The sequence below is a fragment of the Carettochelys insculpta genome, chromosome 6 (assembly GCF_033958435.1).
Source record: "Carettochelys insculpta isolate YL-2023 chromosome 6, ASM3395843v1, whole genome shotgun sequence".
Lineage (NCBI taxonomy): Eukaryota > Metazoa > Chordata > Testudines > Carettochelyidae > Carettochelys > Carettochelys insculpta.
In genome coordinates, this window is record NC_134142.1 from 7,509,641 (window position 1) to 7,535,166 (window position 25,526).

The following is a 25,526-nucleotide window of genomic DNA, read 5'->3' on the forward strand; positions in this document are numbered from 1 at the left end:
CAAGTCTAGTCCCCTGCCCTGACAGCAGGACAAAACATTATCTATATAATCCTTGTCAGATATTTATTCAATCTGCCCTTAAATGTCTCCAACAATGGACAATCTATAACCATCCTAATCCATTTATTTCAGTATTTAACCGCCTGAAACGACATATTTTCCTAATGTCCAACCTAAACCTCCCTTGCTGCAGTTTAAGCCCATTGCTTCTTGCCCTATCATCCCAAACTCAGGAGAACATTTTTCTCCCTCCTCCTTGTAACCCCCGTTCAGTTACTTGAAAGCTGCTATCATATCCCCTCTTAGCCTTCTCTCTTCCAAACTAAACAAATCCAAGTCCTTTAATCTTCTCTCATAGGTCATATTTTCTAGACCTTTAATCATTTTAGTTGCTCCTCTTTGGACCCTCTCCAATTTCTTACCATCCTTCCTGAAAAGTGGTGCCCAGAATTGGACAGTGTTCCAACTGAGGCCTAATCAGCGCAGAACAGAGCAGAAGAATTACTTCTAATATCCACATCTCTCTCACTAGTGCAAGCACATACTCGCTCACTCACTCCCCACATATACACACAAAACCCCATCACATACGTACTTCCCACCTCCACCCTCCCACTCGTTCCCTGAATAAGGCCACCAGAATACACTAATAGAAGAGCACATTCCACAGCTGTAGGCCTTCGACAAAGAAGGTCTTACATCCCACACAAAACATGGGGCCAGAGATCAGGTTGAACAAGTTGTGGAGTGACAAACACAGAAAAAGGTGGAAGATAATTTGGAGGGATCTGAAAGTAAAGAGAGAGTATTCTGGGGAACAAGAAGTGAGACATTAACATTGCACACTCTGGGGTGATACGGATTACATTTTGGGGGAGGAGCTAAAATTCTCTCTTTCACTCCAGAAACAATTAATTGTGCCATTCTGGACACCCTTCCTGATTTCCCTCTATGCAGAACTCCACAGAGAGTCTTTAAACTAACAGGACTCCGGATATTGACTTTTTTTCTTCTGTTCAGGGATAGTGTGATGGTGGGAGAAAAATCGGCAGTGTTCTCATCAGCCCAGGACAGAAGGATTTTCTAGCACAGCTACATGAGTATTAGCAAATTCCCTCAACCCAAACATATACTGCCCCCCACCTCCCTGCTCTCACACAAGGACTCCTACAGACAACAGGAACTGAGGAGGCTGCAACAAAAGGAACTGGGACAGGAAGTCACCGCTGCCCAGAAAGCTTGCAGGGGGTGAGGATCTGGAAGGAATAACAGGACAGATGGAAGGCAGCTACGCTGCCTGCTCTCTGCCCCTCCAACAGAGTATTTTGGGGGATATATGCCTGCAGGGGAGGTTTGAACACTAGCTTTTAAAGAGGCATTAAAACATTAATGTACAGACTATTCAGTAATGTTTTACTGGGAAAAGCTGCCCCCATCCTCAATTTTGCCGCCAAACTAATAGTTCATAATGGTAAGATCAAAACAAAAAAAGGAGTCAAGTAGCACTTTAAAGACTAACAAAATAATTTATTAGGTGATGAGCTTTCGTGGGACAGACCCACTTCTTCAGACTGTAGCCATACCGTAAAACACTCAATATTTAATGCACAGAGAACCAAAAACATAATCAAGGTTGACAAATCAGAAAAAAATGATCAAGGTGAGCAAATCAGAGAGTAGAGGGGCGGGGGGAGTGGGGAAGTCAAGAATTATATTAAGCCAAATTTAATCTAATCTAAACTTAATCTAATTCTTGACTTCTCCCCCCTCTTCTGCCCCCCTACTCTCTGATTTGCTCACCTTGATCTTTTTTTTTCTGATTTGTCAACCTTGATTACTTTTTTGGTTCTCTAGTAGTAGTAGTAGTAGTAGGCACCCTTCAGTCTGCATAGACTATGGATCGTGCCCTTTATAGTTTCAATTGAGGACTTCATTTACAGCATCTACTGTGACTATGAAGACCCACACGAGAGTGACAGTCCTTGCTGCATCTCTTGCAGATGTGGTGGGTGTCTGGCAAGTCCTTAGTGTGTTTTCTGTGCGCTCGCTTCTCCTCTGCTAGCTGTCTGATCCTCATCTCGCCCTTCTGAAGGCCCTTGTGTAACCCCTGCCTCCACAAGAATTAGCTGCGCTCGTCTGCTAGTTCTTCCCAGTTGTCCAGCTCGATGTCCACCTCTCTGAGGTCTCTCTTGCAGACATCTTTGTAGCGCAACTCAGGGCGTCTGGGAGGTCTTTTGCCAGAGGCTAGCTCACCATACAGGATGTCTTTTGGAATCCTTCCATCATTCGTCCTGTGGACGTGGCCAAGCCAGCGGAGCCGATGCTGCCTGAGGAGGGTGTGCACGGTTGGGATTCCAGCTTGATCGAGGACGGCGGTGTTGGTCACTCTGTCCTTCCTGAGGCAGCGCAAGTGGAAGACGTTCAGCCTCTTTTCCTGGCGGGCATACAGGGTCCAAGTCTCGCTGCCATAAAGGAGGGTGCTGAGGATGCAGGCTCTGTAGACTTGCATTTTGGTGTGAGTGTACAGCTTGTTGTTATTCCACACTCTCTTGCTGAGTCTGGACAGAGTTGTGGCCGCTCTTCCGATCCTCCTATTTAGCTCAGTGTCCAACGACAGGGTGTCAGTGATGGTGGACCCGAGGTAAACGAACTCGTGGACGACCTCTAACGTATAGTTGTCAATGCTGATTGATGGGGATTCAGCAACATCCTGATCGAGTACGTTTGGCTTCTTTAGGCTGACGGTAAGCCCAAAGTCCTTGCACGCTTTGGAGAACTGGATCTAGCAGTTTTTGAAGCTGGTCTTCTGTGCGAGACACTACAGCAGCATCGTCTGCAAACAGCATGTCTCTGATGAGGACTTCCTCTTCGCACTCCTCCTGAAGCATGCCTTTGGATCTTCAGCAGAGGGCATCTTGCTGCACACAAGATCTGATGGGAAACTGTTTAATCTTGCAAGGCTGAAAGCTAAGTCTAAGGTGCGGGGGTTTGGTTCTGTGTGCCTTAAATATTGAATCTGTTCTGGTATGGCTGTGGTCTGAAGAGGTGGGTCTGTCCTATGAAAGCTCACCACCTAATAAATTATTCTGTTAGTCTTTAAAGTGCTACTTAACTGCTTTTTTTGTTTTGATAGTATATAGACAAGCACAGCTTTCTCGCTGTTACTATTCATAATGGTAAAGTTTGTCTTAAACTAATAGCAGACAGAGATAGCTCAGTGAGTTGAGCATTGGCCTGCTAAGCCCAGCGTTGTGAGTTCAATCCTCAAGGGGGCCATTTAGAAATCTGGGGAAAATAGATTTAGGAAAAAAAAAAAAAAAAAAAAAAAAAGGTTGGGGGGGGAGTGGTGCTTGGCCTGGAAGACTGTGGACTCCATGACCCCCTGAGGTCCTTTCCAGTTCTACATGATGTGTATCTCCATGTACAAATAATAGGTAGTAGATAATAAAGGAGAAACAGGGAAGAGCCAATGATAATTATGCTCAATGCTTTTAATAACTCAGTAGCATTTCCTGAAACCTAACCACTGAAAATTATTGCAACCACCAATTTTTCAGCTAGCAGTAATAAAATGAAAATGAAACAAATACCCAGGGTAATTGGCAGTGTTTAGTGAGAGAGCAGATGCCAACCATACTTGGAAAGAATGCAAAACTCACCTGGCTCTAACTTGATAATTTTTACAGCAGCCAACTCTCCTGTATGCAGATTTCTGGCCTAAAATAAGAAAATTAAGACATTTAATCATAATGCAAGTACACCTGATATAGGCTGATAAACAATGGTCTTTTACATGGTGAAGCCTTGTATTATAGCAAAGCACAATGCAATTACATGCAGGCCCTCTGGAGCAGTGCTTGTCTAGTTCTATTGTTGTACAGCTCTAAGCACAGTGGGCCTTAATCCTGGATGGGTTCTTTCTTACCTACTGCTGCTGCCACTACACATTCATGCTTGTGGGATGTACTCCTCAGCGCTGCTGAGGCAGGAACTTTCTGGAGGCTGTCTGAACTGCACCAGCAGGCTCTTGCAACATGAATTGTTCAGATGTGAGGTTAGAAAGGACCATGCAGTCCCTAGTTCCTCATTTCCTAGCACTAACCCCCAAAGCATTGTGTAAGTAGCACTCATATGAAGAGGGGAAGGTAAGCGAGCAGGGTGACTATGCAGTGACAACACGCTTAAAATAGTCTCTTCTTCTTATAAGCGACCTTAATCTTCACCCTGAGGCAGCCTCTCCATTGTCGCCCTAGTCTGATTCCACTGAGCAGCGCAGCCCCCTGGGAGGCTGGGTTGAGCAGTTGTGATTAAGCACGTTTCACAGAACTGTTTGTGCAAAGTACAAGGTCCCGATGCCAAGTCCCGTGAGCAGTGCTGCACAAGGTGCGGTCAGAGCCCCAGGTATGAGACCTGTAGGTTTCTAAGATGGAACCATTGCACAGGGGTTTCATTAATGCTATCTTAGCTCTCAGAAAAGGAACACTAAGTCACCCAGGTGCTGTCACCCTCGCTAGGTTAGATTCGTTTTGATGCACAGCCTAATTCACTCAGGCAGGGGCTGAATGGAAGTGGCATCTCCTTTCCACCGATCGGCCAAACCTCACAAGAAATAAATGCTTAATTGTTTATCCAGCAGCAGATTTGGCCTGGGGCCTCTGCCAACTGGGAAGCCCATGGGAAAAATCCAGAGCCACAGCCCCCAGGAGGGGCAGGAAGAGCCCCTGTAGAGTGACCCCACTCTGCAGCAGTAGTACCAGGCAGGGGAACCCCTCACCCCCAGAAGCTCCCGCTCCCACTCCTGGTAGAAGCCTCACCAGCAGTCCCCGTCCCTATCCCAGGGGAAGCCCAGCACCCTCTCCCACCCCCCTGGAGGAGCTGTAGGTCAGCAGGGGAAGCCCGCCACACTTGACCCTACTCTCTGACAGGAACTGGGGGAGAAGCCAGACCACCTGAACTCCTGCTGCAGCCCTAGGCCTGAAGGAGGTCACACACCTCACTGTGCCCCAGGGCCATGGCTTAGGGACAGAGCTGCTCTGGTCTTTGGGCTGCAATGGGAGGCACCTCACCTGCTCTGGCCCAGGCTCCCAGGAAACCTTAAACCATCTCTAGCCTTTCCCCTGTTCAAATAAAAACACACATTTGCCTGGGCACCTCTGACTCGGAGTCCAGTTTCCCTCAAGTGAGAATCTGGCTACAGAGGAGTCTGGGAGATAAATCAGCCGAGAAAGATGAAATTTGGACACTGCTTTTAGCAAGAATTTGGGATGAGGACACTGAGCAAGTTCATCCTCCAAGAATGAGGAGAAAGGAGGCTCAAACCTTGACACACACAACGCAGGCTTCCTGCAGATTAGCAAGGCTGATTTTAACACTAGGGCTGGGGCGGCAAACCTAGGGCAGCAGCAAGCCAGGACCTGATCTGACTCATGGCCTCTGCTAGGCATGCGGGGGAGAGGGAGGTGGGTGTGGGAGGGAGAACTGTGTGCTACAGGGAAGCGCTCCATGCAAGCACCACCCCCATCACTCCCACTGGCCAATGGGACTGCAGCCAATGGGAGAGGCAGGGGGTGCCGGTGGCTGCCTTCTCTACAGCCTGCACAGGTGCGCAGTGACATGCTTCCTCCTTCCCACAAGATTCACCTCCACATGCCCAAGCTTCTCTTGCACCCTTCCTCTTTCCCAGACTCCCCAGCACCTCCCTCTCACCCTGACCCCTCACTCCCACCCTGCTTCTGCACCCCCTCTTCCGGATCCCTCACTCCCACCCCCAGCCTGCTCCTGCACTTTCCTTCCTGCCCGGACCCTTTACCCTGTGCTCACTCCTGCACCTACGTGCTGCCCAGACCCTCCACTCCCTCCAGCCCATGCATCGAACCCCCACTTTTGGCCCCTCCTCAGGGCTCAGGAGGGTCCCACAAAATCAACCAGCCTCAGCTGGGAGCTACATCTGTGAGGGTGTTTTTGGTTTTTTGTTTGTTTTGCTTTGCTCTTCACTTGCATGTGGCCCTCAACTGATTTTTCTGTGGGTCAGTGGCCCCTGGCACAAAAGAGGTTCCCCAGCCCCTCCCTAGGGGGAATTAGTAGCACATGCTCAAAGACTACATCTGAATCCCTCTTCTTTGTCAACACCAGGTGAAAGTTCCATGACGGAACGGATCCTCTAACCTACAGAAGAGAGCCTGTCCTTTCAAAATCCAGTGGTTGTCGGGCAACTCAAGGCAGAAGCACCACCCACTGCCAGTGAGATGCTGAGATGGTAGACAAGCACAGCTCGACTGAAAACAAGGAAAGGCAGAGAAAACAACTCCAAAAGACAGGAAACGGAGGCAGAACACAGATTGTTTGTTATCCACTGCCCACAGAGGAAACTTTCTCCACTTCTGAGAGTAACCGTTCACACAACTGGTTTTCTAGAGCACAAGAGAATCCCTTGAACTTCTATCGAGCGAATCAGTTCAGAAGGAGATTTTTAAGAGCAGGTTAGATAGATACCTATCACGGATGGTCTCGTCGGTGCTTGGTGCTGCTGAGAGGGCAGGGAACTGGAATCGATGACCTCTCGAGGTCCCTTCCAGTTAAACTTTTATGTTAGTCTATAAACTTTTCTGTTAGTCTATAAGGTGCCACAGGACCCTTCATTGCTCCTTCCAGTTATAGTGTTCTATGATTCTATGATTAAGACGACTAGGAAACATGGAGACTCCCATAAGAGACTAAGGACAGGTTTTACTCATGCTGTGCCCTTTAAAGAGAGAGATGGCTGAACACACACAGTTGGCTTTTCCTTCCTTGCTTCCAACTGTTAAATAGCATCTTCTTAGAAGCTGAATCCTTTCCTGTTACCACTCCTCCATGTAAGCAACAGCCACAGGAACGTTATGCAAATATTATGCAGGATGCAGTCTGCCAACTTTCTTTGGCATTCTGAAAGTCTCTGGCACCGATTCACAGATTTTAAGGCCAAAAGGATCTTTGTGATAATCTAGTCTGACCTCCAGCGAAACACAGACTACAGGACTTCCCTGAATTAATCCCTGCTTCAAATTCAATAGCTGTGGCTGACCCAGAGAAGACCTTTTAGAAAGCCATCCATATGGATTTAAAACCTTCAGTGATACAGAATCCACCACAAACCTGAAGTAAGTTGTTCCAAATGGTTACTTACCATCTCTGTTCAAAATCTGCACTCTATTTCTAGTCTGAATTTGTGTAGCTTCTAATTCCAGCCATTGGAACTTGTTCTACCTTTCTGTGCTAGATTCATAATACTCACTATACTAATACCTGAGATTTCCACTTGTATATTGAAAGACTGCATTAGCCCTGTTGACATCAATGTCACACGGGGAGCTCACATTCAGCCAATTATTTACCATACACCTGTCCCAATCCTGTCTCTGCTTCCCAGGATAGAGTCTCCCAGCCTGTACGGAAGGCATGGATTTTGCTCCTAGACATACAACCTGACACATGGCCATACAACTGTATATTATTTGTTTACGCTGTGCTTACCAAGCAATCCAGATTGCTCTATACCAGTGACCCGTCTTCTTCATTATTTACTACTCTCCCCATCTTTGTGCCATCTGCAAACTTTCAGTAACAATTTAACCATCTTCCAGATTATTGATAAACCTACCAAAAAGCACAGGGCCAAAAACCAAACTCTGTCGAAACCATTAGATGATTTCCCATTTACAATTGTATTTTGAGACCTATCAGCTTTTAGCCAATTTTTAAATGATTTAATATGTTCCCTACTGACTTTGTACTGTTCTATCTTCTTATGCAAAATGTTGCGATACCGAGCCAAACATCTTACAGAAGTCTATTGCATCAACACTATTGCCATTATCAACCAAAATCATAATCTTAAAAGATATCGGGTTAGACAAGACCAAACACAAGCTATTTGTCTTCTCTTTCACAGTACTTCACAACCCCACTCTCCTTATTGTCTCATTTAGTATCAAAAAGTTGATTCTGGTCTCTGATCGGCCTATGGTCCCAGCCTTCACTGTCCGCTCATTACATTTTCAAACAAGCACTTTCACACTTGCTCCCGTGCTGCCCCTTGTGCTTGGAAGAAGCTCCCATAAATATCCACAGACCTAGCCTATTATCCTCCTTCAAACTCACCTTCACAGTGAGGCCAACAAAAAACTTGGAAAGCACAGCGTAAGCAAATAATATATGGTTGTATGGCCATGTATCAGGTTGTATGTCTCGGAACAAAGATCCCCCACAGGATCTTTGTTGGCACCTTCACAGTGAGGCCAACAAAAAATTTGACAATGGTTCAGCTGCTGATGCGCAGAGACTGCCACTTATGTTGCAGTGTTTTCTTTGTTCCCCCATGAATCTGCATTTATTTGGTGTCTTGTCTTAGACTAAGATCTTTGAGGCAAGCACTGTCTTTTTGTTCTTTGTCTGTACAGCACCTAGCACAATGGAATCTGGACTTGGCTCTCAGTGCTATGATACTGCAAATATATTTCCGTAACCCTCTCTTAATTAACTACATTACCCTCAATTCTTTTATAGCCGAGTCTCACATCAGCAGTGTCATTTTGCTAGGGATAGAAGACACCCTGACAGGGCTCCAATTACCCAGGTTGTCCATTTTACCCTTTTTAAGAAAACTAACATTTGCCTTCTTCCTTGTTCACACAATGCACAGGCTAGGGATATTAATGATTAACCAGTATGGGATGAAGTAGACCCCTGTGGTGCCACTGAGGTCAGGGGGGTGCTCCGGCGAGCAAAGGCTCTCCAGCCAGGCTGGAGTAGCCCCCATCTACAGTGGCCCATGGGAGAAGGCAGGAGTGGGTGGAGAGGCAAGAGTTCAGCGGAGCTGGAGCAAACCACCTGGGTTGCACCAGGGACAAGAGCTGCTTTGCTCAGCTGGAGTGGTCCCACCCACAGTGTGCCGCAAGCCACCATGGATGGGCCTGCTCTGGTCGGACTGGAGCAACCCCACCCTGCAGTGCTCCTGGACCAGGCCACTGCAAATGGGGGCAGCTCTAGCCAGGCTGGAGCACTCCCCACCCATAGCAGCACCATGAGCAGGGGACACTCCAGCCTAGCCGGAGCAGCCCCTGTCTGTGATGGGAGGCTGCTCCAGCTCAGCTCCTCCTCCATTTAATCAGTCAATTGGTTAAAGCCCAGCATTTAACTGGTAAACTAATTAAACAGGATTTTCTGAGGGCAGGGGGCTGGACTCGATGGCCTCTCGAGGTCCCTTCCAGTCCCACTCTTCTAGGATTCTACATCTGTCTACAGGCTTGGACAACCTGTGGAACTCATCGTCGGGGACATTGTGAAGGCAACACTATAACATGGTTCAAACAAAGAGTTCAATGAGTTCGTGGAGGGTAGGCTATTAACAAGATGGTGAGGGATGCAAGCCCATGCTTTGGGCGTCCCTAAACCTGCAAATGGCAAAAGCCGAAATCACTCAGTTGTCCTGTTCTGTTCATTTCCTAGGACGTTTCTGGCACCGGCTGTTGTCAGAGGGAAGGATATTGAGTTAGATGGACCATTGGTCTGAATTAACATGCCGTTCTTATGAGGAGCTGATACCAGATCCAGGGACTTGACTCAAAAGACACTGAGACTTCTCCCCGCTTGGTACAAGACAAAGACACAATTACATCCAGGCAGAAATCCAGAGAATGTGGTTCCCTCAGGCAAAACAAACAGTGGGTGTGTGATTTAACCTCAGGCAACATGAAGAAACTTGATGCATACCACTTAAACCTGACCTTTGCCAGAACCTTGCAAAATGGATCAGCCATAGGTAATTGATCCCCAGATGCATGGAAACATTTAGCATGGTCTGGCACAATTTAAATGAATGATGAAGACAGATAAAATAAGGGAAGCTCTTGATTAAAAAAAATCAGACACACACAGGTGAAAAGTGACTGTGCACAGAGAGTGAAAGGCCCTACATATGAAGCTAGCTACAGAAAGGAAGAAACTGGAACTATACAGGCTTTTTGCACATTACTCACCCAAAATACAAGATTTTCACTATGGCTTCAAAAACATTCATCAGATTGGCACTAAAAAACTGTCCAAGGACACTGGAAACCGTAGACATGTTACAGGTTGGACCTCTGAAATCTGGGACTCTGGTCTGGCTGCATTCATGGGCTAGCAGGACCGTAGATATTGTCAGACCAGGAAGCCCTGGAGGTCAGGAGCAAGGGGCAACTGGGAGTCCTGTGGTGGATGCCCCAGATGGGGCCAGGAAGCTGGCAGAGGCTGGGCCCCTCTGTGGCCAGGCACCTCCATGGCAGGCCAGAAAGCGGGGAGCTGTGGCTGAAGCTGAACCACTGCAGCAGGAGCCAGGAAGCCAGCAGAAGCTGGGGAACAGGAGCTGACGCCTGGTCCAGGAAGCCAGCTGAAGCCAGGGAACAGGAGCTGACGCCTGGTCCAGGAAGCCAGCGGTGGCGAGGACTCCCAGGCAGCAGCCAGGCTGGCAACTGGGAGTGGGTCAGTGGCCAGGAAGGGAGAGCCGGCAGCAGGGCCGACAGCCAGCAAGTGAGCATAAATCTCCCCTAGCTCATCAAAATCTCTGGTTCGGGACCACTCAAGCCCCAAGATTGCTGGACCAGGGAGCTGCATGTGTTTTTCCACATCTGACATTCCCTGGCCATGACATCAAACCTCAAACATGGAAAAATACATTCTAAGTGGGGCGCTCTCAACAGAAATAAGTGGACTGTTTCGGAGCCACTTACATATACAGCATGACGGGTGTACACAGTGCTTTACAAATAAAATGAGACAGACAGTCCCTGAACGGACCAATTTAAAAGCTAAATTGATTAGCTGTCCGAGGTGAATCGTCACCATTCCAATGGAACTGTTCTCATAGCATTTAAACAATCGCTTCTTGACCAAAGAACAAGCCCTTTATTCCATTCTCGTCTGCCTCTGTTCTGTTGCTTCTGACGCTCTTCACAGCACCCTCCTTCTCAACACCCTCTTGTCTCTTGGTTTTGATTATTCTACCTTCACTAGCTCTCCTCTTACCTCTTTTCACTCCTCTAGTGCTCCTCTTGTAGACAAGTGCCCTCCACTCTCAACTTCTGTAGGGGTCCATCCTCAGCCCCTTTCTTTTCTCTGGATAAACACACTCCTTCAATATCTTCACCTACTATTCCATGCCAGTAACTCTCAAATTTATCTTTCCATTCCAACCCATCTCTTGCTATCTATTCCTACATTACAGCCTGTCATCACGCATCTCCACAATGTCAACCTGACATATTGAAAAGGCATCTGGGTCACTCCAAATCCAGGAAAACAACTTCCTTCCACATATGCAGGAAGTGCAGTACATATACTTGTGCCAAAACAGGGTACATTCAGTACTTCAGCTCCGATCAGGTTAAAACAAAAATTATAAAAACATTACAAGGCATTAAGCAAAAAAGAAGAATGAGACAAGTCTGTGGCTCTGGATATGTTCTTACAAAGAGGATGGGTGCGTAAATGTCAGTGATAAGGGGATTAAGCAGGGAGGATTGGGCAATGCTTGGGATCTTAAATTTAGAGCAATACCTCCCACCTGCAGAATATTGCTGCTGGGCCTCCTGCAAAGTTGTGGTAAGTTATTATGACATGCTGGCACTATCACCATGGTTTTCTGTGGGACCACACACTGTACTTTTCTCTTTGACAGAGGACTTTCTTCATACAGCTTTCCGTCATCCACAGGACATTAGTGCTCTCTGTCATGTGACACTGACTCTCATGCCCATCTTTTGATTTTCAGAACTGTGTGTTTCATGGCAAAACTGCAGGACTAATCTGCGCGCTCATATATCATGCCCAAGTGGCCAGTTAAACATCTATTTGGTTACTTGTATGCACAATCCTTGTAACTGCACAGGCAAGTTAAAAGCACTGTTTTGGAAACCCAGCTTCAAGTTTCTTAGTGAAGTAACTTGCTGGTTAGGCAAAATCCTTAAGGGCAAAGTCCAAGGAGAAAGAGTACTATTCTCTGGCCTGGAGGCTATGTAAAAGAGAGATCCTGTCATGAAGGCATTCCTATGGTTCCTTGCTCACCTGGGACTCCAGAGAAGGACAGCTGAGATATGGGAAGTGGTGGGGGTGGGAAACGTTTCCAAAAGAATCAGAGATCAAGGGAAGTGCCACAGGACTGCAGGAATCACTGGGCTGGACTGGCTTCCAGGCCCATCAGATCCAGTCCCCTCTCTCCAACAGTGGCCAAGACTAGACTCTTCAGAGGAAAGTGCAATAACCCAGCAATAGCAGACATGATAATGTGCCCCACGCATTGAGTCTTCCACTGATCTCTAATATTTCAGGTTGCCAGAAGCCCTGACACATGAGCTTTAATATCGCTTCCAAACGTTTTGTAAGCATTCTTTATGGCAGCTCTGGATATTCCTGATATCTACATAAAGCCATCTGTCAGTTTTAAAGAATTCTCTTCTGTGAAGCTAGGAGGGGCAGGGAGCTGAAGAACTAATAACTACACTGTGAAGCACGAGCACAGCACAGGCTATTAATATCTATCAAGGAGGCGCCTGAACATCAGCAAGACTGTCTGGTTAGCAGGTGAACTGAAGCCAATAGTCCAACCACAGGTCAGCGAGTGGGAGTTGAGAAAATGCGACTTGTAACCAGAACCTCTTCACAAAATTCAGTTGGTAAGTTGGGAGAATGGAATGAACTTGCAGACTTGATGCACTTTGCAAATATGGGTGCTTTTTTTTTTTTTTTTTTAAACACAGCTTTGTGCCACATGAGGAAGCACGTTTGTGAGAGAAATCAGGTTCTCCAAAGAGTTTTTGCTCTACTTTGTTAAGGGATTTGCAGCCAAAGGTTAAAATGTAACTTACACCCTGAGGAGGGGCTCGGAGCTGTTTTCTGACCTCCAGAGTTAGCTCACCTGACCAAGACCCTAAATATAATATACAACCTCTCTTCTCACTTCGGGACAAATCTAGAGGCCAGTTCTAGGTCAGACACCTGAGGAAGGAACCCAGCTCTACAGACTAAAGAGTGGCTGTGCAGCTCCTCTACACAGGCTGTTCACGATCAACAGCTGAAGCAGCCTCTGAAGGCAGTCCCTACATGGAGCTCTCCAACTGTGAGGAGACGGAGTAGATATTCTGATCCAACCCCTCCTTGCTACGCTGTCCATGCTAAATCCCTACGTAGGTCCCTCTGTATGTGGGAGCCTGTAGCTACTGCTGTGTGTGGCAATCTCGCTCTAGAGACTACAATTCCCATGAGGCTTTGGGAAAAGTAAGGGGGGCTTTTTGGCCAGGCTGTAATAGAGAAGATGGTGGTCTCCTGTTGTGGGACAGAGAATGCTGATTGAACAGACTGCTTCCAGGCAAGGGGGAAGCTTTCTCCCAGCCAGGACTTGCACTGGAGAGCTGCAGCATGCTGACGAGAGACCCTGCAGGAAAAGAACCTGATCCGCGTGTGTTAAGCGGGCTGCAGAGGCCAGCTCCAGGTCAGAGGCCCTCTTCAGCTGGTTGTCTTGGCTGCACTGACACACAGAACCCTGACCAAGCTGCCTGCAAGCCAGTGAACAACACATGCATGCCACCGCAAGCAAGGAACTGGAACTCTGATAACTAAAGCGTATACACCCTGGGGTGGCAGAATTGAGGGCAGTGTACATGCCAGTTATGTTTCATTTCTGTGTATATCGTTAAGTGATTTCATTCATGTTTAGTCTGTAACGCTGTCTCCTTAAGTTCTTAAGGTGTGTGTTGATTCTTATGTGATCTATTAGATACTATTGACAACGTTTGGGAGTTAAATCCAGATTATAACTGAAATAAGTTTCCTGGAGGCTCCCAAGGTACACCATTAAGTGTGTACAGGGGCCAGCCAAGTGGAGGCACCACCATTTTACAGAGCTTTAGAAATTAGGGGTGGAAAAGGGATTCCCAACTATCCAATATCACCACTGGGACACTCAGGATCTCCTTTAATACTGAATGTATTGGGCACACTGACACACAACTGAGTGCTGCTTGCTCCCGAGTAACCCAAGCAGGAGAGAAAAGGGGTTACGCCTACAACACTGCACTCATCTTATGAGGTGAGCCAGATCCAATCGCATATACATAGGTGAGGCACACTTGAAACTAATCCGAGCCACTAAGAGATACCTAGCAGCCACGTCTAGTCTTTAGGGCACTTTCATTTCATAGACAAATACCCAGAAGCAATTGTTCACACTGTAATTTTCCAGTTGGATTTCTAAGATAGAAAGCAGTACCAGGCTCTTTTATAGTGAAGGGCACAGAGGCTTTCAGAAAACGTTCCCTGAATAGAGACTTCACAGCTTCTACACACTAAAGAGATTGGTCTCTCACAACTGTGGCTATTACTTCTTCTCCAGAATATTAAGTCTTATAGAAAGAAGATCCGGGGGAAAATAAAAATACATTTCTCCTTAGCTGAGACACCATACAGACTGAGGCACCATACTGAAAGGTGTTGTACAAACAGGTAACAGCAGCCCCTTCTGAAAGACTTCATCTCCTAATATTCTTTGGTAGAGCACAATGTAAAGACTCTGGTGGTATGCAGCCAGGCTCAGGGCCCGGCACAAAAACGCTGGTAGAAATCTACAGTGGCACGTGATCCCACATGCTCCCCTATGCCTTTGCCCTCAGCATTAAGATCTGCAAGCGCAGGACAGAAGTTGTGTTTCAGAACTCGCAGGCTCTGAAGGAAGCAAAGCAGCAGTCATGTAGCACTTTAAAGACTAACAAACTGCTCCGTGACTGCTGTTTTGTTTTGTTAGAACACAGATTAACATGGGCACCTCTGTCTTCTGAAGGGTTGGACAAGGCCCCAAAAACTCTCAGCTAGAGAGGATCTAAACTTCTACCACTTTAAAAAGATCCATATTCAATGTAAAAGGCTACAAGTACCAAATCCAAGAACATGACACTAGAGTGTAAACTGTGGGGCAGGATCTGTCATCTCCATACAGGTTTGCATGGTATTTAACACAATGGTGATGTCTGCGCAGCTTGTAGCAGGGAGCCTCCCAGCCCAGGCTGACGGACTGGTTCACACTAGCACACTAAAAACAGCAGCACAGACATTTCAGCTTGTACACTGCTGCCAAAGGACAGGGAGCGGGTTTCAGAGTCCGAGGTCCAGCCCGCGACTTCAGAGCACCATCTACGCAGCTGTTTTTAGAGTTCTAGCCTCAAAACCCCAAGTCTGTTGACCCCAGGGTGCAAGACTCTCTGCTGCAAGCTATGTTGATGCACGCAAGGATGTCCAATCTCTGAGGCCGAGAGCACTATACTATAGTACTAATACATAACATTGCAATGTGCCAGCAGCCAATTAAAGTGTAAAAGGACAACACGTGAAAAATCTGGGGGGAAGGGGAGGATAAAAATTACCTTCCTCTCCACAAAGTGACTCCTATCAGTCTAGAGTAGACAGCTTGTGAATGATGTTAAGCCAAACAAACTGTCTCTTTTGTGTACACACACATTCTTAGTCTGTTTTTCCACCCAAATAGTCCTGTCTAGCACCCTTAAAAGCCTTCTACAAAAATGTAGGAGCAATAAATATTTATTTGCTATTACGACTCAATTACTGGGTCAGAAAGGACAGAAACAATAACATCGTGACTCAAAGATTGGTGCACAACCTGATGAAGTAAACAAGACTTTTTCCATTTACAAATAAACAGCGATATCATCAAAACGAGATTCCATTTATAATTTGTGTTGCGATTGCTTGGCAGATCCTCCTGTACAAAGTTATCAGCATGAACCTTTAGAAAATGATGGCACCATAAACAGACTCTGTGTCTACCAATTTGACAGAGAATACACAAGCAAACCTTGCAGGAGTGTAAAGGTGTGATCTTCGTTCAGTTTTGTCACGAAAAAATGGTAAAAAGACATTTAAATTCAGAACAATCAAAAATACTTCATTTTGAAATCTACAACAGCCCCACTGCTGATAATGGGACTGCTAACACACTGAGGACAGATCTACTGTAGCGTAGAATGTCGATTTTCAGTACACCGTTAGCGTAGCTAGAACAGATGTATCGGAATTGACTTTCTTACCCCTTATAGACTGGGCCTCTTCATGCTCATGCTGAGGTCTTTTACTCTATGCAATAGTGTGGCGTACCAGGGTCGACAGCCAAGCCCAGAGAGATTGATTTTGCTGAGTCTTAACGCACACAGCAAAACTGAACTCCAGAAGATCAACTTCGCTGCGGCTAATCCATCGGTAAGTTTAGATTCACCCTTACTTAACACGCCTTGAATACAGGATGCAAGTTTTTAAATTTCAGCATGTAGCTTGGGACACACAAGGAGAGAAATAATGTACTGTGCATGTTTAAGATAATGAGAGAGATAAACATACAATTAATTTCTCAGCTGCAATGAGATTTGTTCATTCCCCAAAGAGATTTTTTTCTTCCGCTAATGGGAACAGAAAACATTAACAGTTTCACTGAACAAAAACAAGAAGCTCTTGAAGGTACCACTAGTCCCCATTCCCGGTGGTTGCGCACCTCGCAACTTTCAATGGGGTTGTCCTCTTAACACAACTGCGATTCAGGAGACTACTGTGGCCCCCATTTACCAGATGGGAAACTAAGGCACAAAGACCAACTTCTGCAAATCATCAGCAACCAATTGAAGTAGGAGGAGCAGCAGCAATGCACTTACTGCCTGTGAGGATAGAATCCTAAGCAACTTGATCTGGTCTCACAGCAAGTCCCAAGTTAATAACCTAACCACTAGAACCTCATACTTAACTTAAAGAGAAGAATCTTTGTTTGTAGGATGTCTCAGGAGTTACACATTCACAAGACAAAACAATGTCATGATAAAATCATGTTTTAAACAAACAAACAAACAAACAAATCTACCCCCAATATTTCCTATTTGTATTGACCCTCCTTAGATTTTTTGCTAAAGAAATTGTAGAATCCACTTACTTTTCCATATGGGTGCAGCTGGCTCATTTTTTGTAGTCTACACAATGAAAACGGCCTGGTCAGTTTTGCCTTCTGGATCTCCTGCAAGGTTTTCATTGCAAACACAGAGAACTTCTCTTCACTCCTTCCCCATCTCCAAAACACCCACCCCCAGAATAAATACATTATACAAAGGTTTCTGAAAGCCTTGTTATGTGAAAGTTTTGTTTATTCACAATGCAAAAAAGTTGGGCTAACTTTGATCTGAGTGGCCTTTTACAAACTAAAACCAAAACTGGCCTTCCATGTTTTACACAAGAATTCCACTTATATAAATTCTCGTACAGGTATCTTCTGTTGTGTCAGTACAGATCCACTCTTGCTTTCCATGCACAATTGGCCCCAAAGATGAAACCTTTGGAGAAAACTCTTGGGCCTTGAGGTACCAGCCCAGGCACAAAAATCTCTGACCCCAAACCCCTCATCAGCTCCTTTCCACATTCTGTATGAGGGATGCTGAAGCAACAAGGCTGAGAATTCAGAGGTATGGAAGATTCCAAGGTCAGAAGATTATGGTCATCTAGACTGATCCAGATAATGCAGGCCAGAGAATGTCCCAAGACAATTCTTGGAGCTCATCTTTTAGAAAAGACATTCAGTCTTGACTTAATATTTGTAAAATGGTGGTGAATCCACCCAAGCCTTGATAAAATTATTTTAATACCCTGACCGGAAAAATGCGTGCCTTATTTCCAACCTAAATTTCTCTAGCTTCAACTTCTAGTCGTTGGATTGTGTTAGATCTTTCTCTGTTAAATTGAAGAGACCATTATTAAATATATGTTCCCTGTACAGATACTTACTGACTAATCAAATCAGCCTTAACCTTCTCGTTGTTGGTTAAATAGATTGAGCTCCTTCAGTCTATCACTATAAGGCAGGTTTCAAATCCTTTAACAATTCACATGGCTCTTCTCTGAAGCAACATCTTTCCTGACTTGTGAGCATCTGAACTGGACATGGGATTGCAGCAGGAGCTCCATCAGCGACAAATACAGAGGTTACAAAATTTCTCTACTGTTCCTCAAGACTCCCCTGTTTACACATCCCAGAATCACTAGCTCTTCAGCGCTTTTTGCCACAGCATAACTCCTGGAGCTCATGCTCAGCTACCCAACCATGCTAACCTTCAAACCTTTTTCAATTATGGCTTCCTCAGAATAGAGCCCCCCATCACCCGTTTGTAAGTATGGCCTACAGAGTCTTTGTTCCCACATGTATACATTTACATTTAGCTGTATTAAAATGCTTACTGATTGCTTGAATCACTTTCCTAAAAAAGTGTACCAGATCACTCTGAACTGGTGACCTGTCCTCTTCCATATTTACTACTCTCCCAATTTCTGTGCCATCTGACAACTTTATCAGTGATGATTTTATGTTTTCTTCCAAGTCATTGATAACAAAATTTAAATAGCATAGGGCCAAGAACCAAACCCTGCACACCAGGCTGGCAACCTAGCTGTTTGAGGATGCTGTCCCATTTACAAATACATTGAGACCTATCAGTTAGCAAGTTTTTAACATGTTTAACTCATGCTACGGAATTGTATATTGTTCTAGTATTTTCATCAATGAGGGCTCTCTGCTGACAGACTACTCTAAGAAAAGCCTCCTGCAGCACCATTTTCTTCAATAAATGCCAGCATATATCTCCTGGACCTTGGGGATAAGCCAGCAGTAATGATCAAAGAAGGAGAGTTACAGTATTAAAATGAATAAGACAGGTCTGCCCTTGCGAACTGTGATCAGCTCTGGAAGCCAAAATAAAAAAGTAATCTTGCATATACAGATGAACTGTGCGCCACGTAGCAGCCTTACAACTTTCAGCAAAAGCACTGTTGAGTCATTCTGAGATACCTGGGACAAATGTTTCAACACTCTCAAGAAGAGATATTCTTGCAAGATGACAGCCACTCTATATCCAAGCTTTGTTTCTAAACTTTGATAATTCATCTTGCTTCCTGCTGCGCAGGCTCTGAAAGCCGATCTGGGAAGTAGAGAATTTTGCTTCTCAAGAACTAATATCAGGCTCTCAGTGCATGACAATTTGCTATCCTAAACTGCAGATGATTATAGCTTCTGTCCAAATAAATCTCATCTACTGCCTTTTCTCAAGCCAAGGTGTAGATTTTCCATAGACCAGCCTTATCTTGAGCCAGATACCACTAAGGAATGTATTTGGGAATGTCAGAAGGAAAAGTGAGAACTAGTCTGAGGGACTTGGGTATGGCTGTCTGCTTTTATGATGTGGGTGATTTTTTTCTGGTCTGAATGATTGATCAGGGCTGAAAGGCTGAAGACCACACACCATTGACTGGAAATTCCCTCCGCTGTGCAAGACCCCATGGAGATGGCCATGTGCTGAAGTCATCTATGTCCAAGGAATAATTAAAATTTCTCCACCATGACTGTATACCCCAGCCCTCACTTTCAGCTACCATACCTAAGAACTGATAAAGCTTCCATGTCAATTCAGTCCCTTTTTCCTTTGAAGGGGCCACTACAATGGCGATATTGTGATTTGAACATCTGCAGAGTGGGAAAGTAACTGAGACCACAATAGTTTCACACAAAGTAAAATATTGGAACCCCTTGTACTTTATCTGCAAAGACAGCCTAAAGGCAAAGAATTAAGTAAAAAGGAGCACCAAGATATCAGAGCTGTAGCCTTTAAAAAGTGAAAGTGTTTTACTTCAGTCACATAGATCACAATCATCACCATGGGATGCAAAAGATCACAAAGACAGTATACATTTTGCAAACTTGTTCTTGATGTCAAGGAATGCTTTACCCATCTCTATACAAGTATGTTTATGCACTGCGGTATACAATTAAATGAAAGATTACAATCTTTAAAAACCTTTTTACAAGGAAAAATATAAAACATGAGATTTAACAAACGCAGCACATAAGACAGACTAACGGGAACAGACGAAGGTGTTTTTAAGTCAATATGCACCCCAAGTAGCCAATAAATCAAAGAGACAAAGAGGAAAGGAGGGGTGCCCCATATCTACGACATGCTCTGTGCTGCACTTTGAATTTTTGGTAAACACAGCTCAAGCAGGAATCTCCAACTGTTGACTTTAACAGCTGTGTATTTGAGTTGTTGGAATGTAGAAATACAAACCTACTGCAGGCTTTCTGATGGAAGTACCCTACCTCACAGATGAAAAAGATGCATCGTGATTGCTTAATGAGGCTCTGTCCACTCTCAAGAGTCTAAAGTGCAGCTGTGGCAGTGCTTTTAGCTGAAAACGTGGCCATGGTATGAGCACTGGGCGAGAGCTCTCCCAGCACTCTGTAACCCACCTCCATAAGGGGAGTAGCTAACAGTGATGGGAGCACAGCTCCCAGAGCTGTAGTCTTGTTGCCACATTTGAGGTGGGGTGGGGGAGGGGATGTTTTTTCACCCTGGAGTCAGAAAGCCACATTGCTGTAAAGAGCCAGTGTTGACTTAGCCTGAGACTCCTCCCTTCACTGAGGACTCCGCTTTCTATTAAGCGTCATATCCTCCACTCCAAACATACTCTTTCCTCCTTCAAATCGAACCCCTCATCTGAAATCAGAACCCACTGTGCAACAGGATGATCCCTGCCCCAGACAGCATGCAAGCTGGGACTCAGACAAAACCCAACAGAAAAACACACACAGGTCTGAAGGAAAGGGGAGAGAATGAGTGGACAAGCTACTACAGAAAAGTAGTAATGTATAAATTAATCCTAAGAGGGGCCTCAGTAGTCACAAGTGATTGCAAGTTAGATCAATGCCAGGCAATGGCATCTTAAACTCTTTTCGTCAAGCACCGCTTCCCTCACTCTCATACACCCTGCCATTCTTGATCTGTTGTTTTAGGTCTCATTTTAATTGCAGGGTTTGTGGCCCAGGAACCTTGGAAGGTTTTTAAAACAGGATGGTAACTGACAACCCTGTGTAATTACCAGCATCCTTTCACAAACACCACCCTCAGAAGCAGATCTCAAAACAGGGGCTTTTAAGGCATAAAGCCGACTTGCCTGACAGAGTGCTCGTTCACCCCCCCACAGAACCATCATATCCTGCCCAGGTACAAACCCAGGTTTCTCCTAATCTGCATGCAGAGACATGTATTTTAACTATGCCAATGCAATTAGTAAGGACAACTGGTACTGTACAGTAAACCCGCGATTTTACGGACCCCGATTTAGCAGACTTTGGGAACAACAGAGAAGCCCACTGTTCCTGAAGTCTGCTGGGGTCCATAAAATCCTAATCTCCCCCACTCCCCGAAAAAAGGAAAAAAAGTTAAGGGACTTATTGCTGCCGCCTGGAGGAGTCACCGCCTTCCCCGCCAGAGCTGCATGCAACTGGAGGTGCCCCACTGCACACAGCTGGAGCTGCCTTGCAGCAGCTCTGGTGTTGATGGCAGCTCCTCCAGCCATGTTGGCAAGGTCCCTTCAGCTATTCGCTCCCCACCATTAGTCTGTTAAATCAAGGGTTTACTGTATAAGGAAACATCTCTTTTTCAGAGCCACCAGTGCAACAGAACTCAGGAGTGCCTGGGGAGACATTTGAATTCCAATGTTTTATCCACCATCGTTATTGCTACATGACTGGGATAGGCTGTTTGCAAAGATTTCAGTACCCCAAAAAACAAAACAAAACAAAAAAATTGCAGAAGTTAAAGATCTCAGATTTGTAACGGAATACATGTTTAGACTACATTCCACTACGCATGGCAAACATGAGCAGAACCCCTCCAACTGTAACTTCATGTCCAAATGTCAGAGCTGGGTGCATACCCCCAAGACATCACTGACCCTTCCCATGGCCACCATTTAAATCCATTTTAATATTTTATCCAATTTCAATTAAAGAATAAAGTGTATCATCTGCTTCACTATAATTTTTACTCCATTTTCATTAGTAGGGATTTCCAAAGCACTGTAGCAATACATGTGTTTACCCAGGCTAGAATTTAGCCAGCATACTGGAATTATACTTTCTGTACCTAAATTCTAGCTGCTGTTTCCATTGGATTTTTGTTTCAGCCTTTTGTTCTAAAACATGGGGTAGCAGTGCTGTGTGATATCCAATAGCTTCTGTGTTCACTAGAAATGAAACACATCCTTTGTATTCCTCATCTATTCCCTGGGATACTAAGAGGGTTAATACTTGCTTATATAATGATTTGATATCCTTAGATGGTAGGTAGTACAGAAGTACTGTAAGGTGGGTAAATTGTAATTTTGCCAAGAAGGCAGAACTAACACCCAATCCTTATTTTTTTGAACAGCGTTATGGAATCTTTAACTGGATCACAGCACACAAATGATTTGTCAGCAACAGGGAAGGGGGCACACCAAGGATATGACACCATCACACTGTTCAATGCCCCTGAATATCCCAGCCTCATTAGTATAACCTCCTTTCACAGTTAGCATGTAGGATATCTTTTATGAAGAACTGTAACAAGGGAAGTTTATGATAGAATTAACATTCAATAAACAGTGCTATCTTTTATTTAAGCATTAATGAACAAGCAGATACATTCCTAATACAGATTAGGCAATTGGTGCATTGATATTTTACTGAAAAGGGTACTTTCAGGGTTGAAATGCCCACATGTGGGTTGCACAGTCACACTGCAAACTGATACGAAAATAACTTATTTATAGGCATTTCTCCTCTACCCTGAAATGCACTCTGGATTCAAAAAAAACAAATCAGTGCCAACCACTCAGCACTCATGAGCAACCCTACAATAAACCATTGTGCACCATGTGGTGATGAGAGATTTAAAAAAAAAAACACCAATAAAACAGATCTCAATTTTAAGTTTCTAAATAATAGTTATGAAGAGCATCCTGGGTAGGGTGGAGGATGCAATCTAATACCTTAAAAGGTACTGCTGCAATTGAATGGTGAACAAAAATATTTGCATAAACATTCCATCATCTGCCCCTAACACCTCCCCCCAAGATTAACTGTGCTAGAGGCTGCTGAGTACCCAAATTTATGTCCAACCACAAATCATTTTCTTTTCTAGGTTCATAATGCAGATCTCCCACAATAAGAGAGATTGCCCCCTTCAGACAGCCTAAAAAGAACCGTGTTGAAGACATCACATTAACAGCAATGGAACAGAGAGAGTGTCTGAAGAGGTGAGATAATTATGTTTCGAATCAATACTTAGAAGTTTTGCATAGTCTAGTCTACCCTCTAAAAAGAAAACAGGTTAACGTTGTATAAGATGCTTATCATAAGGGTAACTAACATCCATAGAAGAGCACATGATGAAACAGAGATGTGCAACGAGCTGACAGAAAAGAAACTGAGCGCAAAAGGACACCATTTTATTTTAAAATCATACTTCTCTAAAACCTTTTGACCTATGATTATAAGGAACTTCTAAGATTACTATCAGCAAAAGATTAAAGACAAAAGCTTTTCCAAAAAGTAATTTTATTTTGTGTCAAGTCAGTTTCACTGTTCTGCACCTAATGTTAACTTCTCCCTGTTTATAGGGGAGCATACATAAAGGAACAAAGCAAAAACCAATGGCCCAGAAATAAGAATAGTTTCTAAAGCTATTTTTAAATTACGGATATTAAACTACGCATTAAATTTTCATAGTGTCCCTTTCATATATTGGGGGTTCAATTTTGTCATTACATTACAGAGGGGTTTTGATTTTATCTTATTTTGGACCTTTGCAGAGGAACCAAATAAACATGCCTCAAGTTTAAGGTAGGTTTCATTTTGGATAAACTGACTTTTTCAGATGCTCAGAGCAAAACTCTAACAAATTAAGTCAGTGGTCTCTCATAAAGCCCTCTAGAAAATACGTGTTCTTAATATTGATGATTGTGAAATATCCTTGGAGTAGTGGCTGTGTGGTACAGTGAAGACTGCACTAAAAACAGCTTTACCATAGCTAACTCAACCACCTCTAGAATGTTACCAAAATTAACCTGCACAGTTTTGACCTCAGTTAAAGACCTATATCCAGCAGTGGGCCACTTTTGCTGTCCCCTCATACTGTGGCTTCAAATATGTTCCACTGTATGTTGTACTGTCCTGGTTCCAATTTTGAGTTAAGTGTATTCCACAGAGTTCCAACAACAGACACTTCAGCCTGCTTTCCCATGAGTTCAGAGCCTCTGTTTGCCAACTAAGTTAAAAATCATAAGCACAATTTGCAAGAAGTCCAATTCTGTTGTGCGAGGGATGAATGTGTAACAGGCACAGCTATTATTTGACGTGGTTGTGTTTACAGTGGCTCCTGTGCCACTGTGGTCAGGGCCCCCCAAGAATATCTGCACAATATATAATGCTAACACACTCTGTAGTGAGCTGAAACTGCACAGGAGTTTCCAAAGAGCTGGTTTAATCTGCTTCTGCCTCTTGAAAGCTATTAACCCAGGGATAAACTTGCACACCTTTAATCGGGCACTATAAATGACATGTTCTCAGAAGTAATTCAGCAAAGAGATAACCTTTACGTCCTCTCCTATTAAAAGGATCAACAAATCCTGAAGGTAGCAGATAAGATACCCAATTCAGACCCTTTGCAGCATTAGGACCAGAGAGATATTTTGTCCCAGCCACCAAGGAACCTTTAAATTTAAACAAGAGATGGAATTCGGGCCCATACGCAACGGCTGCGGGGGAACATCAGACTGACAATGGGGCTCCAAATAGGCCATGATTTTTAGAAAGTTATCAACTCCTCACTTCAGCAGGAGAAATCCCTGTGTGTTCAAAAGTCAGTCCACAAAATGAAAAAAGGGATAAAAAAGAGCTTTCTAAAAATGAAAGCTGATTAGCGGTAACGTTTACAGGATCACAAAACAGGGTGTGGTGGGTACAAACAAGGAGACGAGGGTGCAGGTATTTCACTCTTACCTTGTAGACATCTCCATACGTGCCACTCCCCACCCTCTGGATAAGCTCATAGTCTTGCTGCGGATTCCGCCTCAAGATATCCCCACTCGGCCGAGTCAAAGGGTCCATCTTTAGTCAACACAGCCCCTGAGAAGGGGCAAACAAGAATTGGATGCAACTGCTTCTTCCTTCAACCACTCTTGAGATTTCTACTCCCAGGTGAACAGATGCTCCAGGTGTCTAATGATGGTATCTGTTCTTTGAGCACATGACTTCTGCCTCCCTTTTTGCCTAAGACACAAAACAGAATGACTTATTAGGTTTGTGTTGCTGTCTCCCCCAGGAGACTGGGGGAGGGGACTCAGAGCTCAAAAAAAAGAGAGGCCTCCACCCACAAGTGTTCTATGCTGCATTAGAGGGAAGGAGCTCAGCTTCTGTTGCAGGTTGGCTGACAAAACAGAAAGGCGCTGAAGGCGGGCCTGTTATGACAGCAGCTGAGTGGGGCAGCTCATGTCCCCCACACACAGTGCTGGCACTAGGAAAAAGCAGGAACCTTCCCAAACACTTCCCATCTGTGGTCCAATGGCAGAGGGAAGAGAGAGGCCAGGGTAGCTCCCTGTCT

General features: G+C 44.7%; 1 protein-coding gene across 1 annotated transcript in view; it reads right to left on the bottom strand.

Moving 5' to 3' along the window:
* Positions 1–25,526, bottom strand: part of MAP4K5 (mitogen-activated protein kinase kinase kinase kinase 5) — an 87,258-nt gene that overhangs the window by 59,402 nt on the left and 2,330 nt on the right. Inside the window, exons 2-3 of the mRNA XM_074996186.1 lie at positions 24,926–25,195; positions 3,660–3,717 (exon numbers count right to left, since the gene is read on the bottom strand). Coding sequence (XP_074852287.1) covers positions 3,660–3,717; positions 24,926–25,033 — 166 coding nt within the window. The 5' untranslated portion in view covers positions 25,034–25,195. The remainder of the gene's footprint in view (positions 1–3,659; positions 3,718–24,925; positions 25,196–25,526) is intronic.